We start from the raw sequence: 22951 nt of genomic DNA, 5'->3' as shown, positions 1-22951 counted from the left end.
TAATTAAAAACGTCAGTGTTTTCTTGATCATATCTGGCATTTTTAATAATCAGAAAACTTACTGCGAAAAATATTACCTCAGCCAGGGTTTGAACCTGGACTTCCCTACACTCTAGGCGGGCGTCTCACCAATTCGACCACTGAGGCATGTTTTATAATTAGTACTTTATAATTAAATATTCGTCAAGTTTCAAGACGTAACAGGTCTGCTTCTCTCTGCGTAATTTTCACACGGACATCCTCAAAGCCCGGTTTCACCAAACGTCGCTTAACTTTAATCTTCGTTTAATCCATGTTTGTCTCTTCCTAAAGTAACAGTTGAAAAGAGACAAAGAACGATTTAAGCTAAGCTTAAAGTTAAGCGACGTTGGTGAAACCGGGCCTAAGTGATTTCTCTCGGATACAGCGTGGATTTATCCGAGGAAGACGCGCATCTAGGCAGAACGCCTCTCACGTTCGGTCGGAAAAGCCGCGGCTGCCGAGCCATCGACTCGCGTTAATTTCGCAATCGTAAGTCATGCTTCGCAATACCGCGCGCCCGCGAACCTACGGACAGCCGTTTAGAAATCAGTTTCCCGCGAGTGTTGGGTATGTACGCATGAACCTGTACCTGTACCCGCCTTAGCATACAATCGTGGGACGCCACGACGGTGCGGTAAGGACCACGCTCGGTCTCTTCCCTCTTTCTCATCTTCTTTCTCTGCGTCTTCTCTTTTTTTTTCATCGTCTCGCCGAGTTTCTTTTTTCCGCGATCCGGCCCACCGCAACAATTACCGCGGCGAAAACGTCTTCTTTCCCTTGTCTGTATCCTTTCGTTCTCTCTTTTTCTTCCTCTCTCTCTTTCTCTCTGTTCCCTGCTGCCTCCGCGACTCCTCTTTCGTCTTTATTCGCCCGCGACCAGCCGAGCCACTTTCGCGAGAGCCGAGGATACTGGGTCGCCCTCGCCGCATCGACAACGATCGTGGGATTTCATCGGGTTTATTATACGTGACGCGATGAAAGACGTGAAAAAGCCGAGGGCCGAGTTTAATCCCAGCCAGGATCAGGTACTGATTCGTAATAAGACGAGCTGAGGATGGATTGTTATCCGGTGTATTTTTACTCGAGCATGGACTAAAATTGCACGAGCCACTGTATTCGCGAGAATATATTTGTTGCAATGTTTATGCAAAATTACAATTTTATACAAAATTAAGATAGTAATCAAAATTGTGAAGATCTCTTGATAAAAACCTGAACTAAAATCTCCCGCGTATCCAACGAAGAGACCGGAGATTTTCGAATCCTGGAAACTAAATGAAACATTTCACGTTCAATACATTTTCTTTTGTTAGCAAAGGCCTTCCGTAGACTGCTAGTTTTCTCAAGAGGTTGCGCGATAGGTTGCACCAAATCTTGGGGATTTCGAGAAGAGATTTATCGTCTCTCTTCTCGCCGTTAAAAATGCCTACGCACATAATAAATTACTTTTATTATATATATACTTGGACAGGACATATTCATAAGTGATGATGATGATAGTGCTTCGGAACGATAAGTTCAACGATGACACAACTATGTACACACGTGCAGAGAAACGTGTTGTTAGAGGAAATTATCGAACGACAATATATGAAGTCACCGGTAAGATTAATCGGGCAGAGATTTCGACGCGCGCCGGAATATTTTATCAATACTCGCGCGTGATTGGTTCTGTCAACTTTAATGTTAGTTTAATAATCGACTTGCGTTCAAACCTCTTATATCCTGTCGTTGAATATACGAGTATTACGGGCGAAAAAACATTCGATTAATTATATCGTATTCTTAAGCGATGACGATGATAGTGCTTCGGAATGCTGAGGGCCACGGTGACAATTACGTACAGTCGTGGTCAGAAAGATTGTCCGACGTTTTATGGTAAATTTCGGAAATGCGGTCTTTCGTGCGAGAGATTGTAGCTCGTGCTCACGGATACGTGCAGTGACCGATTGTATTTAATCGAACATTTTTCTCAGTGTATGAAAACGTTATTACAAAATTAATACAGGCGAGAAAATTTGAATGGTGTATATCAATCGAAAGGGGTTGATTGTGATTTTCAACCGTGTCGAATTTGATTCTTCATGAACATCTCGGTGCAAGACTCGTCTCTCAAGAGGTGTTTTTGAAGACGCTAAATTGACGATCGATTGATTAATATTTCATTTCGCCTCGCGAATAATTTGGACTTGCTCGTTTGTCACCGCTGGCTCATTATAATAGTATAATTCTCCCACAGTGGCTGTTTGCCGACATTGTCCTTCTGACATATTTCTCACAATGTCGCGTACTTGTGTCCGTGAATTCTTCGCACGTCTTCGAGGTCACCTGAATTCACGAATTCGTTTCCTTCTAAATTAAAAAAAAATCTTTCGGGGGCTGCGATTTCGCAAAGATTTCTACGGCCGCGAGGACTTAGCTCGCGTAAGATCACGACTCTGGTAATTTACCGGAGAATTTGACGCTACGAACGGATAAACACTTGATCTCCGTACCGTTCACGCGAGGTAACTTCGTCAATGACAGCGCAGAGGAAACGAGGAAAAATATAAGTAGTTTACATAATTTTCCACATGTTAATAGGTTACTCAATCATTAGCTTCTCCCCGCGAGCTAATTATAATTTACAATCGCGTTTTCTCCCAGTAATCTTGGTTAATCTATAATTTGCTTCTTTTTTTTCCTTATATGCAACCTGATCAATTTTATAAACTGTTTTGCTAGACAGCGAGATAATTAATGTTGACGATTGTATCATCACAACAATATTACGGACTTGAATTAAATTCTCGCTACGCAAATACGCTTGGTAAAGAATCTGAAAGTAGCGCGCGGTAAGTTTAGAACGTCTTACCTCCCGGATCGCGCGTAAACTCTTCGGACTATCCTGGAAGACCTTCGCTTATTATCGACGTCGCGTATCGGCGGGAACTTTAGCTACGACCGAGCGTCCAGTCAGAGCCGCGCGACATTGTGAACGTATGATAATCACGCATAATCACTCGTGATAACGTCGCGCCGCGTGTTTGTCAAACAGGTTTTCTTTTTCCGCGATCTAGGAGTTTCCGCGATCGAACGCCCGGCGAATCCGTCATTGCGTCGCGAACGCGCGGCAATCGTCCGGCCGATGTATCTTTCATGCACAGTGCGTTTCGCAGTCGATAAATTTTAATTGTGACCAAACAACAAGCTAGTGAATGTGCGATTAGGTTGGAATACGCGATGAACTGATTAATTCCCTCTTACTTTCCTCCCTCGTGTTCTGAGAAGAAACGACGATTTCCTCACTCGTTACATAAAGAAAAGGATTTGTCAGATTAGTCTACGAATACACATCCTTGGAAATTCTAGAGATAAGTTGACTAAGACAGTTTTTTTAATCAACGATATATTACCAATAATCTTTTATTGTCGACGCTTATTAGCAACTCCCTTACACCATCTTGCTAAAAATGAGCAATAATGAATATATCTACGTAGTAAATATGCGAATCGATAATGAGTATCTTTTCTTTTCTACAAATGAAAAAAATAAAACAGAAGTTTCTCGAGAAATAAATTTTACGAAGAGCGATGGTCTGATAAATAATTAGTTATTCAATAATGACAAGTGGTAAATTGAATAGGAGTTAAATTCACGCGAGTTTACATAAACACGTGCGATTTTTTGCTCACTCGTTTGCGTGTCGACGGAATATTCCATTAGTTTACTTTTTTGCCTGATCTCTGTAGCTGCATATTAGAGAAGGTTAATTAAACAATAAATAATGACATGTGCATGTTATCCTTTCGATGTCATTATGTGTGATTTTACACCGGACTTCTGTAACGCTACTGTGGATGACGACAAATATAATTATCTGTAAATAATAGTAATTAAAAGTCATTAAATCAAATTGTTACGATTACAATACATACAACAGTGCGGATTACCTTTAACTGTTCTAACAGCGCGCAAGAACTTGTATTTACATCACGTCGTTCTTTTCACGTCGGATTTGCATTTGTTTGAATGTTACAAAAGAATTTATTTTTGAAAACGACAACAGTTGAATACAAATTTTTTAATACGGAATTAAAGTAATGTACTTTAAGCTTCGCGCTTCTTCTTCAATGTGTGTAATTTAAACATTTCTTATCGTCCATAAATGTAGAAATTTATAAATTCATAAAATTCGTACGGCTCAAATACGATAAACACAAATTTGGAGTAAAGGACTAAGAGCCGCTACAGGGTGTTAGTGTCTAAATATGTAGTATTTAAAATTTATAAATTCAACTTTGTGCACTCACGTTGAATTCTTTAATTAATCTGAAGCTATAACATTTTAATTGTAACACCATCGTGGCGTACAGCACGCCTTGACCGGGCAACCCCGAGTTGTTTGCGTGATTCTAATTAATGCACGGCGACATCGGGGTTAAATATTCGCGCGGGTTAAACGCCTTCGTTCGCGGATCATGCCGAGGAAGACGAGACCGGCTGCAATTATCGGCGTCTTGCGCCGCTTTTTACCCGGCGAAATTACAGAACCGCGAGCGCCAAGACGCACGTACGCGATCCATTCACGCACAAAACATACCGGGCGAGACGGACAGACCGCAGGTGTGGCGACCAATGTCAGCCCTGACGTAACGCGACTCCGATCCGCGCGGCGACAATGATGACTCCGTGCAACGTGAATTGAACAGACGGTTTTGCGCACCGTCTCTGCCCCCCCTCGCACCGAGCGCATAAAACGTTTTCAGTTACCCGACGACGACGACGACGGACGGCCAATAAATCCCTGGTGCGATTTATTCCCAGTAAATCACACGTGTTTCTCCGTCGGGCATCCGTCGTCCGTTCGCTTCTTACGTAGATGCAAATCCACCGACTATTTTTAAAACCTGATCTCGGAAGCCTCGAGGAGTTACGGTACGCGGGAACGTATTTGCCTTGCGGATTTTTCCGAAATTGCAAGTTTCGAAAGGCTCTCAGTCGTAAACACGCGGTGACCGAAACGCATATTTCTTTTCCCCCTCCGCGTCGCGGACCGCTAGGCTTTGAAATCAGATTTTATAAGAGTTTCCGTTTTTGTATATCTTCATTAAAAGCAGTCTTATACTTTAACTCCAGAGTCATGATATCGCGTCACGAAGAAATATTGGCTTCTTCCTTCTTCTTTCTTCTTCATGATTTTTGACATAAATATTTGCTTCATTGTATCCATAATGCAACTTACGCAGTCATTAAATACACCCTCAGAAAGGGTTTCTGTTACCGAGACAAATAGTATTCTTGACGCATTTATATTTCTCACAACCTCATTTAGTATAAAAATAATACAATATTAGAATAAAATCAATAATTCTTCTCCTCTATCGAATTAAAAAAGATTGACTTACTATATTGAGACAAGAGTAACTTATATAAATGTAAGTTTCTATATTCTTGCATTTAGAATAAATTGTCCCTCCATCTTACATCGCACGAAGTTGGCACCGCGATATTCGACAGAAGACGTTACATACTATCATTTTATTCTAGATTTTAGAACTTTTCATTTAGGATTGAAATATTCCTTTCTCTATAATAAATATGATATATTTCGCTATATCGATCCTATTTTATGATACGTTGAAGTGTAATAGCATTGGATCCGGAAATTTTTTCTGTGGATATAGTTAACACATCAATTCGTGTTCGCGATTGTTGCGATAATTATACAGTTCTATTTGTGTATCAACATTATGTGCTTTTTTTGACAAATAATAACTGTTACACAATAATCGCGTATATTCCCCACGTGTATTTACCACGAAAAAAAATCATAAAAAATTTCTCTCCGCACACCGGCGGAATTCTCACAAATGATCTTATCAAAGCTCGTAAAATATTAATTTCAAAATATTTCGTTGAAGCGTATTTAACGATTCACGTTTTCTAATCGCAAAGTTCTGCTCGGGGGAAAAAGTGCGGCGCATTGTCAGGCTTAATGCCCACAGGTCATTAATTTTCTCGCTTAGATTCGAAGCTAGCGATAACACCACTAAATGGTCAAACAGACAGTACAATTGCGGTGTGGATGCTTATTTATTCCGCGCGTGGTTACGTAACATAATTGATAGGGGCAGGATGTATTTCAAGAATTCGTGTTATCGAAAACTAACCGGTGGAAAATTCTGAAAAGAATCACGCGCCGACATTGTTCACACGAGCGTACGTTTTTCTTTTACAATTCTCGACACTTCCGATTCGCCTTACAGTCTCCTTGAAATGATGGTTCATTTCTAGACTACTTGCAAATATTTATTTTCTATGCGACCAGGAGAGAGCTTTCTGCGTAATCGACGAGTTACGAAAGCGCCGTCGTAATTTTTATCTTGCACGTTATTTTGCAAGAAATGCAGCAAGTCGCAGGTCTAAGCGACAAGAGCCTCCACCTGTCGCTGCATAACTATGCCGATTATACAAAGGCGATTATCCACGCTGGCCGCACATGTTTCAATTATGAGAAATATTCGTAAACAACATAGCAGCGGTGCGGTAATGCGGGATATTTAACGAATGATGATAGACAGTTTTAGGACTGGAGAAACGCATCAGAAGAAGCGAAAAATATTCATGCGAGTCCGGAAATGTTTTTCCCGGGTTCTTTCGCAATGTCGAGACAACTGGCCGCTGTGCTCCAGCAGTGCGCAAAATAATTCTCCGCAAATTAAGTGAAATTCGTAATTGCGATCGATTTTTTAACGTTGAGATAACCCGATAAGTTAAATATATAAAACTTTTAATGACCGAATCGTTAAGAAAATACGGAATTTCGCGGAGTGCTCTTCTCTAATACAAAATTGTTGCGTATAACAATAAATATATCTTGATTTAATGCGCGTTAATTCGTTCGTCGATCGCTATTGTTAACGGTCGACGGAACGTGACGTTGGTTACAACAAGGTGCCGTTAAGCTAGGATTTTAGCGAGGATCGAAAAATCTTGCCCGGCCGCAAGATTTCCGGTGAAAACCGTAATTTCCGGCGAGATAAATTGACCGGACGAACGCGTACTCACACTCTCGTACCGCGCGGTCTTAAAATACCATGAGCGCGGTGCACAACAGCCTTGTACTGAAAATCCACGAAACCGTAAGTTTGCCCGTCGTCCTCGTTTAAATTCTTATCAATGCACGTTCTACGTCGCGAGCTCGTTACGTCTCGCGAAAACTAATTTTTCAACGTTGGCGCGGTTTCCGCAACAAAGGCGCTCTCGTTCTTGTTGATGTCGATTATGCGCTTGAACGTTGCACGAAGCATGTCGGGGGGGGGGGGGGTTGCTGGCTGATTTAATATCGATCGGAGTAACGTCTTATTGATAATTATCTAATGATTATACGCTCTTCTGCGGGAGGGAAAAAATATTCAGTACCTATTATCTCTTCTTTTTTTTTACGGAGACGATGCAGCCGACCCAGTTGTAATTGCTTTTGTATACGTATTTGGAGCACCGCACTCGTTATCAGTTCCATTACTTTCTCCCGCACGTGTATTTTTATTAGCGATACTTTCTACTCCGAACGCAGCTTTCTTGATACCCGAGGTTCTAGAAACCATAGAGGAAAATCGTGGAAACTCAACGTCGCGAGTCGTAATCGGCTGCGACATTAATTTCTAATTTATGTGGACAATCTGTTCGCAAAAAGAACGATAACTTTTGCCATTCTTATTAATTCCCGCATCGGAGTGCGCGAGCAAGTTTACGTCACGCTCTAACTTTTATCTTTCTGTCTCTTTGTCTTTCTTTTGTTTTTAATTGGACATTAAAGGAGAACGCACGAGAGAAAGTTTTCTCGGTTGATATCTATTTGGGCGCGACTCCAATCGAAAACTTTCTCGAAATCGACCTTCGACGACGTTCGAAAAATTCGCGTGAGCCCAGTCGAGGTCCACTAAATTCGAGTCGACCCCGCTTCCGCAACCTATTTTGCGCATCTTCGATCGAATCCATTAAGCGTCGTCTACAACACGTGGAGTAAGCTTGGAGTAAGGAGTAGGAGAGAGCCATGACTTAGTTTCTGGCGTGAGGAAACCAAAATACAGGCATAATTTTTAAAATATGTGCAACACTGATCGATGGCGTTTAGATTCACCGAGAGTAAGCGTAAGAGCTGAAGCAGGAGTAAGAAATAAAACTGATTAATTTCCTTACTCCTACTCCTTACTTCAGGCTTACCCCATGCATTGTAGACGACGCGTTAAGGTACCCATACACATTCCGGAAATCCTCTGAGGAAAAACTGTGCGGTCCTGGACTTCGGGATTGCCTGAACGAACCCCTCGCGCACAGACGCTCCGGAAATTCCGAGGGCCAGGACTGCACAGTTTTTCCTCAGAGGATTTCCGGAACGTGTATGGGGATACCTTAACAGGGAAAATGACATTTGACCGACTTAAGTCGCACAGGTGTTGTTCGCGGGGCAGACAACCGGTCGGCCCGCCTCGAAAATCGACGAACCTGCGTCCAACGATCCTCCGTTCTGTTTCAGAGACGTATCGTGAACCTCGCCGGCGGGCAGGAGGAACGCGCGGTGACGGAAGGAAAGGAGATGACACGCGGGATCGCATTGGAGAACGAAGCCGCGATCTTTTCGCGCGCGTGCGAATAACGATCGAGGAGAGGAACGACCTTGGAGGCGGCGAATGACAGCTTCCGACCGATCGACAGTCGCTTACGTAGCGGCCGCCTAAGCGCCGACGATTTATTCGAGTTTCGCAATCTCTCTCGATCGCCGACCGCGATCGCGAGACCGGGGCTCTCTTGTGCTCCGAGGAAGAAGCCGAACTCCTCCGCAATAGCATCTCGTAACCTCGAACGAAACACAAAGCGCGACGAAGTGACGGCACAATGTAGCGCGGTGACCTCGGCCGAGAGGTGCGGACTTTCTTACGTGGACTCGAAACGAGTGCGAAAAATTCCGCGGAGGAGATTACCTGCGAGCGAGACGAACGCGAAGATGAAAACGATGGGCGACGTAGTCGCGGATCCCATCGACGAGATCGACGGCACGGTGCAGCCCGCCAGCGCGAGCAAGGAGTTCGGCCAGAGGACACTGAGGTCCCTGAAGAGAGGACTGGGCCGTCTCTGGAGGAGGCACAGAGGCAACGCGTCGATAACCGAGTACGATCCCTCCTACAAAGTCGCCTACCTCGGAAACGTGCTGACCGGATGGGCCAAGGGTGAGTGGATTATTGCTAACTTATCGCTAGACAGGTTTTGCATGTGAGAAAACGAGAGGTGTTACTTTTTTATCGCGTCTTTTTCTAAACGTTCACATTGTGACACTGTCAAAATTAACTTTTTAAATTAAATATCTTGTTTATCGAGTTGGCGGAATCGCAATGAGGTAAATGATGGATCTTTGTTTTGCAAGGATTATTACACGGAGAGAATGTTCTCTGAAAATTTATTCTGAAAACCATGTGAGCGTGAGACAACATGGCATTTTCAAGAACTTTATGAAAGTGAGACGCCCGCCTACACCCACAGAATAAATTTCCAGATCCAATACTATTACACTTGAATGTATCATAAAATGGGATCGATATAGCGAAATTAATCATATTTATTATAGAGAAAGGGATATTTTGATCTTAAATGAAAAATTCTAAAATCTAGAATAAAATGATAGTATCGTCTTTTGTCGAATACATTTATATAAGTTACTCTTGTCTCAATGTAGTAAGTCAATCTCTTTTAATTCGATAGAGGAGAAGAAGAATTATTGATTTAAATTTGATATCGTCTTATTTTTATACCAAATGAGGTTGTGAGAAATATAAATGCGTCAAGAATATTTTTTGTCTCGGTAACAGAAATCCTTTCTGAGGGTGTAGAGTGTAGGGAAGTCCAGGGTCAAACCCTGGTTGAGGTAATATTTTTCGCAAGAAATTTTCTGTATTATTAAAAATGCCACAAATGGTCAAGAAAATACTGAAGTTGTTTATGAGAGTTTGTTGAAAGTATACCATACATTTTACTAGTAAAATGCATGCTAAGTATAATTACTAGTGAAATGTCGTGTTGTCCCACGATTACAATATTTTCTGGTTAAATTTAAAAAAGACCTCTCCATGCAGAGATTTGATCGTCATAATTTACATTAACCACTTAATAGTTCTGGAATATGTATAGACAATACATATTGTATTGTTGAAGGAGAACAATACAACCATAAGAAGAAAAGGAAAAAACTTGTCGCATGGTTGAACCGATAGAAAGGACTGCGGGCTAATGTTGCAGACATTACAAGCCTTCGGTATATTTTTAGTATTTTTTAGCCAACGTGTCATTTTAATACACACGGTCTAATTATTAATTCGGTAGAATATAATTTACATTTGAAGCAATCTAGTTCTACGCATATTGCATCATTGCCAAAGGCAAACGCTGCGTATAATTAATCCAACTACAAACGCGCAAATATCTGAAAAAAATATCCCCGAGGTAGTTATGGTAAACTGAGACTACTATCATTTGAGATAAAATATGCCTGCAAATAAACCCCCTCCATTAATCACAAAACGTCGCATGATTAATTGAGGTATAGATATCACAGGTTTGTCGTCCAGGTAATTATATATTGAAAGCCGGGATCGTAGGACTTATCCTAAACTCTATTTATTCGTGAGTGCCTGTATGCAAATGGCGAGCCGCGTCATTCGCAAAAGTAACCGTACACCGATATTTTATCGGTAATCGTGCCGACGTTTCGCCCGCATTTCGATCGAGCCCTGTCCCGGGCGATGGGAAAAAAGAATTGGGCCGGCGCTTATTCACCGATGTATCATCGGTAATTATGCGTCCAGATAAGCGGCAATTAAGAACGGTAGACACACATCGCGTATGCACGCGCCGTATTCTCGATCGTGCGAGCCTCGGCGCGTGAATGACCAACCGGAAGCGCGCGATATTTCTTACAATGATGCATCAGCAGGCAGCAAGGTCGTCGTCGATTCAGTATGTATTGGCATTCGCTCGTAGAAACCCCGTAATCAGAGACCGGCGTAAGGATTCGTCAAATTCCTACGAGTGAGAGATATTCTACGATCGTAAAAGAGCGAGCTAGCCTATGTTTCTCTCTCACTCGCGGGAATTTGACGAACTCTTATGGCCAGTCTCTGATTACAGGGTCCTTTAGTCGCTCGTGAATCGCACCCTTCTCGTGGTTCCGGCGTTGAATCACCGCCCTCTCGCGAGCTTCCCTTTCGACTTATTGTATCTAGAGATTTTTTTTCCTCGAAGTGACGCAAATGAATGTCGCGAGTTCGTCGGCTAATTTGGAGTCGAGTTGCTGTTGAATGGCGAACTATAAAAATGCTAATTAATTAAAAGAAATTCGTCGTAAACGATGACGAAATGTAATATTTCTGCCGCTTGAATCAGAAATGAATTGCTTGAATCAGAAATGGACGATATGTCATTATTTGTCTCCTAAATCTTGGCAGAAGCGTTTTATTTATAACTTTGCTTACAGTTTCTCCCGCGGAAGAAATGCAATTGAATAAAAATTTTAGCTGTTAGGATAGATTAAGTGAGTCTTGAAACCTGAGAGGACACGATCGCATAAATTCACCTAGACGCTCCTGCCGAGCGAGAACTGGCTCCACACGTGTCGCCGAGGAACCTGCGCCGATGAAAGAGCGCGACCTCTAAAAACGCGAGTTTCGTCCGTTCAGAAGTCGCGCGTGACGGGAGCCACGTGCCCACCTTCCGTTTGATTCCGCGGCTCGAAACGCGACCTTCCGGTTAAGGTTTCGGAGGACGAAGCGGGAGGAGCGAAGCGAAAGGTCGAAACGCGATCGCACGAAACGCGATCGCGATAATGCGTGGAAAAAGCGTCTCGATGAAATTCCGTTCCGACACCCGTAGCGGTCGCCGTGGCGCGCGAGATAGAAAAAAAAAGTAGAAGGAATTATGTGGTGCAATGACCGGACATAGGCGTACGCGGCACGGGGGCCGGCCGGACTTTCTCCGCATATCTTGGCCGATCCGGCCGGATCGGCCTTAATCGTCACCGGCGGATCGTCATTATTACGGTTCGCGCCAACGCCTATTCGGCGATTAATTAATTCGCGACTGTCCCCCGGGGTATCCGGTATGCGGGGCGTCGCCGCACGAGACGCGTGTTGCGTGCGCCGATAACGATCGACGGCCTGTATCGGCGGCTGCATTTAAACCGTAACCGGAATCGGCCGGTCGCAGGTTTCGCGCTAAGCGTGAGAAATCGGAAGAGATAAGGCGGACGCGCGTAGCTGACCTAAAACTTTAATTAATAGCAGGCACGTTTCTTGGAGAAGAAAACTTGAATTACGGTATAAAGGAAATACGATAATGCGAGAGGCTTAGCTTTGAGGTTTTCAAAGGACCGCTCCTCAGCTTCTTTACTCTTTACTCTTGTATTTCGGCTCGGCATCATATTTTCGTCTTCAAATCGTGCATTCTAAGGTCGACGATTTATTTACCGGTGAAATCGTTATCGGTAGATCCTTTTTTTAAAGACGAGATACGTATGAAGGCAAGTATGGATTCGAGACGGTGATTTTATTTAGCGCCAAATAGTGGCGAGAATACGGTTTATAAATAGCTTCGGCTCTTTATCACGACAGGTTTAACCGACGTGTTTGTATTTTTGATCACTGCGTGCTGATACATACGAGTACGTGAGGGGTCTAAAAGCAAAATGCGGAGTTTCCGATCGAGAATAACTTAACCACACCGACGTGACGTGCGTCCTACGCGTGCATATAATCTCTCTTTCCTTTTAATATGCGACGTATAAGATTGATTTAATTACTTTTCAAAAATTACTTCTCCTGTTATTATAACGCGGCCGTGGTCTTATTGGATTGCACTGATTAACTTTGCGACGAGACGCGACGAGCGAATTCGACGTAATGACATAAAGCACGTTTGCTGTTTGTGTCAATAATAATATAAAATGTGCCGATTTTTGGGATTGTAGAGAGGAAAATATATTGTCTCGCCTTTAGAACCGCAGTATCAAAGACACGTGTTACGTTTGAAACAATGCCAAGCAGTAATAACGATTTTAAGGGGATGCTGGAGTGATTCTGCACTTTTGGCACCTTTTGCTCCTAGAACTGTCAATTTGTGAAAACATTTATGTAATAATTATGTGGCTTTTGTGTACGAACCGTGTTCCACTATTCGGAGTAAATCAGAGAACGGCATATGGTAACATTGAAATTGAAAAGTAATTGGCTCAGACTTAAAATCCAGGAAAGACACGAAGACCACGATAGCGTCGTAAAACTAATACATAAAAAATCCATTTTAACATTTCGGAATACCGTTTTTATGCCATTCACTAGTACGCATATAGATTACGCTCACGATTTAATTTGCGAGAGCTGTCCGGCGTAGCTCGTCGAGGTCGAACGATTCAAGAAATAAAAGAATAGCAAAAAAGCTCTGCGTATTGCCACCGGTCCTTCATCGAATTCACGCGACCGTTTCCAGTTTTACGTCGAACTTGTTCTCGTCGACCTTCGCGTCGCCTTCTATCTAGAAGAATACGCATTTTTTTTGTCCTCCGTACATTTTTAGTTTGCTAGAGAGGAGGTGCAATGCTGGAAAAAAAGCGTCGCGAGCGACAATTGCCCGTCTTTGGCATGAGGCACTTATTTATTGAAAAACTGTCTGAATTTTCCATGAGATATTTTGTTACATGCAGAATTATTAAATGTCGAATTTTTGTTAAGAATTTGTTTGCAAGATTTAGCCTAGATCGAAACTAGATCGTTCATCGTTGACCAGGTGAACGAAACAAGTTTTTCAGGTTTTCTGTTATTGTATTTTTCTTTATCTTATGCTTTGATCGTAATTTATAAAAAGAGAACTGAATCAAAAATTTTGAAATACGATATGATGATATAAAAAAAATTAATCATCTTTCTAACTTTTCTCTGATTTTTTATCTGATTTACTGATTAAAAAATTGTATGAATGATAAATGATTTACGTTATCCCAGAAACACATGACGAATGTAATACGTGGACAGAAAAAACTGTTTTCTTAATTATGACAAGTGAAAGAAGAAAACAATTCACGATTGAGAAACCCTTGATGGGAGCGGCAGGTCGATATTGAAATCATTAGTATTTTAATCTTAAATTAATATTACAAGAATCTTGAGATTGTAAGAAATCGCTAATCGTCTTATTTCTGGTTTCTGCGAAAACATGGTTATTATGCGAAATGGATCTTGCGAACGCGAAGCGCGAACATTCTCGTTTTCTTTTTTTACAGTCGTCTGATTTGCATGACATTGGAGCCCGTGCGTGTAGCTCCATTAGACTCATTCGCATTGAGATTCAATCGCGATGCTGGAAAGCGATAAAGAGACGCATCCCAGAATATTCCATCGCCGATAAATTACGCAACCGTGCGTGTCCGATAAGCTGCGAATTATATCAGGAAAGCGCGAAACTTAGATTTTCCACTGACGGCTTTACTAGAAACTTTAAGACATGTTTCGCTTTTCATTAATCACCCACTTGTTCACTTCTGTGAAGACGGCAACCTAGAATCGCGATATTATGTGATGCGAATGAGAAAATTAGGTTTTCTTTTCTTTTTTCGGAAAACTGGTGCATTTTCTCGGGAAATCTGATTGGCTTTGTCAAGGAATCGCAAATATCTTGTGCGAAGGCGCGAGTGATTGTGTCTAAATGATACGTAAGGTCGCAAGAAATAATGTTCGAGTTTCCTGGGACTGATAAAAAGTGATAATTAACACGTTATTAGACATGAAATTAAGGAGAGTAATTAACGTAATTATACGTTGCTAAGGCATACGAATACCGAGAATACGCCTCGATTGATAATGTACGATGTAATACTTGTAGAGCCATTTTCTTCTTGCCTCTGATACATTATTTGCTGATTGATATAAAAACATAAGTAAATAATATTACGCTTTTCCGGTGTCTATTTTTACGTAACTAAAAATTATTACGGTGTTTGCGACAATGAATATACATAGAAATGAATTCGTCTAGGCGCGCGATTGCTCCTCAGCCTGAAATTACATCCGAGGACAAGTAATCTCGTGAAAAACACTAAAGTGAGGAACTGCTAGTAAAAAGTGTTACGACTAATGGCGGCGATGTGAGAAAAACGTAGTGTGCGGTCACGCACGACGAAATTATAAGCTCCGGGAAACTATTGCCACGTCGTTGTTATGTTTTTAAGACTTTGTCCATTTTATAGAGCGTTATGTCTTGTATAATTATGAGGTTGGGGCCACAGCTTTAAAAAATCAGTAGCTCGTCAACGAACAATCTCGAGATCTTTGCCACGTTAATATCAAACGGCCATAAATATTAATAATTAATTCCTTTACACTTGCATCATATTTTTGTGGCCGAGCGCGCTGTAAATTGGAGATATACTTTCTGTCTTTGATGTGCAAAATGATTAATACACATTGAAGTTGACATTATACATTAGCATACATGACTTTCATTCTTCATAATTGCCAATAACGATCAATCTATGCAGATAAGATTATATTTCGTTGCGGGGAATATTCTTTTCATCATCTTTTCCAAATGAATATGATGTTTACACAGGAGCTGTCAGAGCAGTCAAAACTAGTTTTCAATTTTTTAAATCAAATTTATAATAGTCATCTTAATATTATTAATAACAACTTTTAATAACAATAACAACTTTTGATTTTTCTATTGCAATGTAAATAGTTACAACATCACATTTGGTTGATCGTATCTGGCAATTTTGGTGTTTAGGACTCGCTACGTTTCGACCATGGGTTTTGATCCTTTTCAAGGGATCTGACTATATAAAGTAAGAGATTAATGTAAATTATTAATGTATTAATAGATTAACGTAAATAGTTACATTAATCAATTAATTATCCCCCTTCCTTATCTCTTTTTTTCTAAAGATACACGGAAAAAAGAATAATTAACTACTATTTTTATTTAATGGACCAACATATGTCTATTTTTTCCGTCGAAATCACAAGAAGATAGGAAATACCCGAAAAATGTTTTCAATTTCTCTCTTTTTTTTGTATAACGTTGATTGGTGTCAAGTGTAATTTTTTACGTTCTCATTGTTACATCTTATTGTTAAAACTGCCAAGTTAGAACTCGAATCGTGTCCATCATCGTCTTTTATCTCTCTAAAAGTTTATCGAAAGTCGCAGCTGTTTCCAACTTGTACATTGATACCCTGGAAACACTCACTGTCGCTCTCGAGGTGATTTATAATCAGGTGTAAAGCCTATCACACAATGCCAGGTAACAGGAACAGGGAATATAATTTCTGACGCGTTGCATTGGTTGGAAGAAAATTTCCGACGAATCCAACGTGTCAAAAATTCTATTCCCTATTCCTATTGCCTGTTGCCTGTCATTGTGTGATAGGCTTAAGTAAATCGTGATTGATGCGCAAACGCGGCCGCGACAGTTATGCGAAGTGGACGGCACGCGAGGAGAAGGCCCTTTGCCCGGGGAGTGCGTCGGGTCGCCACGACAATGGCTCTCCTCCTGGCTTAAAAAGCGACCCCGTTACCGCGCCGTTTACTTCACATCCACGTAACGTTGTTCATCCCGCGATCGCGCGCGCGGCGCACGCGACACTCGCTCTCGTCATGCGATGCAAACGGCGTTTTCTCGGTGGAAAGTTCCCGCGGCCGTTCCGCGGTGCACGCGCGTTTTCTCGAAATGCTCGCGGGAGCAAGAGGCGGCCGCCGATGCGAGCGCGCGATGCGCGCGACGGCGGCGGCTAACGAAGGGAAAATCAACGGCGGCATTATCTCTAATTGAATAATGCCGAGCGCTAAAACGCGACCGAGTGTCACAGTTCGGTGGCAATGACGACCCGGTCGTACTACGGTGCACGGTCCTCTCTCTCTCTCTCTTTCTCTCGTCGTCGCTTCCCGTTCCGCGTCGTTCCAGACCGTCTGTTTTTCCGTTCGCAATAATTCGATCGCGATTCGCGCGGCTCGATAGATCCGCGCTAGCTGCGAATATTCCTGCCACGAAATCGGTCTTCGTTGAATGTTCTCCAACCTGGCCTGATCCCCTACTGTCTTTGGCGGACTTGGTAATTGAATGACGAATAGGCACAGTGATGAACAGAAAGATGGTTGCGACACTTTTTTTAGTGAGTTTAGGGAACGTACATTTAGATTCAAGGTACCAAATCGTCGTCTCCGAGGAATATCTTAAAGCCCGTATCAGACTATGCATTGAGATTGGGATTAGACCAATTTGAGATTTGACCAATCACAGTAAAGTTTACTAATCTCAAGTTTAGTAACTTTTACTCTAATTGGTCAAATTTCAATCTAATCTCAATCTCAATCCGTAGTCTGATACGGGCTTAAGGTCGAATTAGACTAGCAATTGTCGACGCGGATTGGATTGGAATTGGCGATTGTCTTCCAGCCAATGAGAGCGAAGCAGCCAGCCATTTAATCGACTCATTGGCTAGAGGATACTCGTCAATCGCCAATCCCGATCCAATCCGTGTCGGCAATTGCTAGTCTGATTCGGCCTTTACTCGATGGCCATTCCGAAACCATTTTCGATCTATTTCTCAAGTAAAATTTTCCTCAGAGAAAATGTCTTGGAACGTAAACCTGAATGCGCGTTTCCTAAACTCATTAAACACAAGTATCGCAACTATTCTGTCCATCACTGTGCATCGATTTTTTGTCAATGAAAATTTGAATTGTAATCGCTTCATTTTATTTTACATTAAACACGTATATACATAATTATATACATAATGCACGTACATAATCAGGTACTTGGTGTGTGGCGTGAGTTGAAGTTGAAAATCGAATCTGCTTTTGTAATTGAGCGTGGAACGAAGCTGTACCGTCGGTTCGCCTCTTTACTCTCGCGGGGCCTTCCGTTGGAAAAATTGTTATAACGGAAAAAGAACATCCGCGGCACGCCAGTGGGCGGCCGCGCCGTTTCACCTGCGGCGAGGGATCGCTTTTATCGAATCTCCCCGCGCGCTTTCTCCGGACACGCTCGGAATAAAATGTTGCTCCAACGAGTGCCGCGTAAGGCTTCCTGTACGCAAATTACGCGGACAGTGGGACCATTGTTATCCGCGGTTTATTTGCATGCGATTTTCGATGGCCTTTTCCCACCCGGCGGTCGCAGGCCGGTCACAGTTCGATTGCGGCGCGGATCTCGTTCGAGCGGAGGGCGCGTGCTTTCTCTCGACGTTGCACTCGTAAACGAGGGACACGGCATTTTTTTTCTCCCGTGGTACATTCGATTGCAAATGCGAGAAACCGATTCACATTTTGATATTGAGGAAAGTCCTCTACTATGAGATAGGATCCTAATATGAGATAGAAGAGTTTCCGCTAAATTAATAGGCATCACCTGTTGGTTCCACCATGAATTTATTGCCCTTGGAGTGAAATCTGTTTAGTGGAAAATTGATTGTTGGATTATGCAATCGATGCGAATAAAGATTTGCGATTGAATTTGGACGTTGAAAACCTACTATCTCATAATAAAGGACTTTCCTCTACGTACATTCTTCGCGCGAAAAAAAAGAAACGAGATTTCGTGCACGCACCGCTTCGAAGATTCGCGCGGATGTCACGGACGAGCTGCGATGAAACAACGATCGGAAACTGATCGCATCGTCCCCGGAATAACGGGCTCGGGGTATTCTAGGAAACCGCACCCGGACAGACGTTGCATCTGCCGCGTAGCTTTCGATTAAATATTGCTAAAGCCGGTTTTCACCAACTTCACTTAACTTCGATCCCAGTTTAATTCACCCTTCGTCCCTTTCTAAACTGTAACTCTAGAAAGAGACAAAGGACGAATTAAACTGAGATCAAAGTTAAGAGGACCCTAAAGTCGTCTGTTTCATCGACATTCTTTGTTAGAAGTAATCTTTGAATTGGTTTTATAGAAATGCAGAAATCTTTTACGGAATTAAAGTACGTAGCAAAATGTAGGCTATGCTGGTCGACTTTATATCAAAAAAATTAAAAATTTTACTAATTTTTGGTACACGTGACGACATTATTTGCTTGATACAAGAATTCTACAATAAATATATACAAAATGAGACCAGCATACTCTAGAACTAAGAGTAATAGCCTAGAAAAAAAGATTACTTCTAATAATCGTAAATCCAGAAATCCAAATCTAGGAGAAGAGAAAAAGAGCGGCAGGCTTTTTCGAGAGAGGTCGCTGCCAAACATCTGTCAGATTGTCAGTAAAACCATGCTGACGATGCTAGAATCCGATCGAAAATCTCGGTCTGAGCAATGTGTAGCTAATAAAATTGTTGCTTTTTCGTAAAAGTTACAAATTGATTGGCTATAAATTTCTCGGGCCGAATTCTAACATCGTGAACACAAAGTTGATAATCGACGTTTTTAATTCCGTCTTCTATCTTATCGACACTGATCGATCTTGCCAGCGGCTTTAGGATCCTCTTAAACGACGCTGGTGAGAACCGGGGTTAGTCATCCGCTTCCGATTACGAGGCTCTTCCTCCGTGCACGTGGGATTTAATAAACACACACGTGTTCGTGTTACACGTCATTTCTTTATCCACGCCAGTCGGTCTCGCGCGACAAGTTGACATAACTCACTCGTCTATTTAAACGTGGTCTTTAGACCGCCATCCGTGGATAATAGCTGTCGTTTGCATTATTTAGTTATTGAATTATAAATGTATTATGAGTGTAGAGATACCTCGGGAGAATGTGTTTGCGGCGCGGTGACGTTTTTCAGCCGCCTTTGATTTATAGACGCGCTTTCTCTGGCAATCACAGTTATCACTCGCACATTTTGCAATTGTTTGATCGTGCACGCTTAATGATCCTAGAGATATCAAGAGCTCATTGTGCATCTTAAGCGCTTTATTATTGTATCCTAGGCGTCTGTCGCTTGACAATGATAATTTCTATACCATATTACACTCTTGGTTATTTTATTATCGTAAATCAAATATGTCAAATAAATAATATCATCATAAATCGTTTTCGCATCAACGTTTTAACGCGCAAATAATTAACGTCTAATAAATATATTTAATCGCGTGCGTCGACTTGATATAACGCATTGCTTGTAGCATAGTTCTTCAAGCATTGGAATCGTGTGCGATTATAATCGACAAGTTATATATTTTGCGCATCTTCATAAATTCTTCCGGGTAATCAAAATTCTTCGATTCATAATTTCGACCACGAAAGATTGAATTTACCGTGAATTTCCAATAAATCTGTTCCTCGAAAGTAGAACGTTCATAAAACCACCAAATCCCTAACTTTGAAAATTTTTACTTCCCAGTTTCTTGGATATTACTTTTACTATTTCAAGCTCGTCTTCCGTGTCTCCGCAAAACTCCCGTTATCACAAGCCGTCCCGCACACAGTTGAAAAATTTAGGTGTTAAATTTAACAGATATATCACAGGTCTCAAACGGTCCACACAAATTTTTGTGTTAATTTAACGTAACATGGTAAATAATCACACTTATACTCTGTTAATATTTTTAATGACAAAATAAGTTTTTTAAATGTAATTTTTACATTTTACAGATGTAATAAGTCAAACTCTCACTTTTGTTATATAGAATAAAATCAACATTTTATTCCGTAAATTTTAACAGATGAATCTTGTTACTAATAATATATAAATATTGCGTAAGATTAAAAATCAGTACACATTGTGTTGTTTTAACATTTCTTCTCACTTATTTTAATAATTTTACATTCGGGATCAATCAACACAAGAGCAATATGTTAAATTAACACATGAATTAAACATTTAACACAAAAATTTTAACCGACATTTTATTTAACAAGAAGACACAAATTTTCCAACTGTGTATATAAAGTCAAGCGCCGCCGAGTTACACGGGCTATTTGCATATTGATCGATCTAAAATGTCGCTTCAGACGCATAAGGCGTTTTTGTCGGCTGAAAAAGTCGTCATTTTGCCGATTATCTTATTAATCATCGATCTTGATTGACGCGGCGATCGAAGACCCGTGACATTCGTAACGTCAGCCGTGGAATGAATTTCTTCGTTCTACGTGTCTCGTGACATCGGTTCGGCACGATCTGCAATCATTAAAGGACTTCGCGGCAACTTTGTGCAACGTGTTCGCACAGATCGCCACGAGGAAGAATCCTGTTTCAGAACAACATTCGGTTATTCATGTTGGAATTTAATTTAATTTGTTACCGCTTGGGGGAATAGAGTGCAAACACGGTATCGCCTACATTTGCATCGATAAGTAGATACACGTGCTATAGTTTTTTGCAAAGGCCACTTCAGGTTTCAGCGAAGAATCGGGGGGTTTTTTGTGTGAATAGAGTAGGTCGCAAGAGACTCTAGCGTGCACCTACCTGTTGTCCCCCGAGTTGCCATCTCTCTCGCCCTGGCTCTCCTCCTTTTTCCTTTTTCTTGCTCAACCTGCACCTCCATTCTACCTCCTTCTCTCTCTCTCTCTCTCTGTCCCTCCTCTATTTCGCCTGCCGGCACGGCTCGCTTTCGAACTCTAAGTAACAGTACTTGCGTTTCCTGTATCTCTAAATTGGTAACGCGAGCCAAGGCAGCGCGTAGCGGCGTATCGAACTGTATCGAAAGTCAGGGTATGCCCCGGAGTACGTGGAACGGGGAGCTGTCTCTCCGCCGCGTACGTATAATGTAACGCATGCCGACGTAGGAGCGTAGCAGCTGGGATGTTGCAATAGGAACGTACGTAAGGTATGCGCGCATGCGAGATCTGTCCTAAAGTGACACACTTGGCTGAGAACCGCGCGCGGCATACCTCTCGTCGTGTCGTGCGAGAAGCGGTATTTCTCAGCGTGTCTGATTACGCGTCAATGTCCATAATGAACCGTAGAAAGTACCATGCCGCGGAGACATCGGCATGGCGTGACGCTGCTTTCGAACAATCCTCCGCGCCGGAGCTCCCCCGATGAATTCTTCCCCCCTTTCTCCCCCGATCGTTCCGCGAAGGGAACGAAAGCCCGGTTCTATAGCGTTGCCAAGCTAGCAGCTCTGACAACGGAAATTGATCGAAGCCCTCGACCTGTTTCCCCGCAGGTGAAGGCTGCGTCGAGAAGCCCGTGTCGACCCTATGGCGGAACTACGTGACTAGCAGCCGGCCCGACGTCTCCATGAGGCTGACGGTGACCAACGGTGGGCTGACCGCGACCACCAAGGACCACGGCCTCACCGAGTACTGGGCCCACCGTGTGACTTACTGCACGGCCCCGGCCACTCATCCGCGACTCTTCGTCTGGGTGTACCGGCACGAAGGCCGCAGGCTGAGGCCCGAATTGAGGTGTCACGCGGCACTGTGCAGCAAGGAGTCCACCGCGAGGAGGCTCGCCTCGATCTTGAATGCCAGGCTGCAGCAGGCGCTCATGGAATTCCGCCGGGACAAGGTCTCGAGGCAAAACGCCAGGTGAGAGCAGCGGTATCGCGCCGCTAAGAGTTAACTGAGACCTAAGCGAGCCGCGGAAAGCGGCGCTATTTCATTGCGGCGCGTTTGTTGGCCGCTCTATAAAGCTGCTGTAAACCACCCGGGAGAACTTACGAACGCAAATCTCGAAGATAGACAGGGTACGAACGGGAGTCGCGGAGTTTACGGGATACCGGCGTCATCTAAGATTGGCAAACAATTAGTGGGAATTAGCAGGCGCTGCGACGGGATTAGTGAGGTATTGTTCGGCATTGTCGGGTATTAGAGTTGCGTTAGGAGAGAATTAATGGGACACACGTTGCAAGGTACATTCGCGTCACGCTGTTCACGCGACACGCTAGAAAGGACTCGAAATCTCTCCTCGTCCTGTCGATCGTAATTACTTGGATATCATCTGAATACGCATGTCTTT

General features: G+C 42.6%; 1 protein-coding gene across 1 annotated transcript in view; it reads left to right on the top strand.

Moving 5' to 3' along the window:
- Nucleotides 1-22951, top strand: part of LOC105569938 — a 48187-nt gene that overhangs the window by 20332 nt on the left and 4904 nt on the right. The window contains exons 2-3 of the mRNA XM_012026812.1: nucleotides 8544-9234; nucleotides 22158-22521. Of these exons, the coding sequence (XP_011882202.1) occupies nucleotides 9012-9234; nucleotides 22158-22521 (587 nt within the window). The 5' untranslated portion in view covers nucleotides 8544-9011. The remainder of the gene's footprint in view (nucleotides 1-8543; nucleotides 9235-22157; nucleotides 22522-22951) is intronic.

This window comes from Vollenhovia emeryi, unplaced genomic scaffold (genome assembly GCF_000949405.1).
Source record: "Vollenhovia emeryi isolate VEMERY1.0 unplaced genomic scaffold, V.emery_V1.0 DF939122.1, whole genome shotgun sequence".
NCBI lineage: Eukaryota > Metazoa > Arthropoda > Insecta > Hymenoptera > Formicidae > Vollenhovia > Vollenhovia emeryi.
This window is presented reverse-complemented; position numbering and strand designations above follow the sequence as displayed.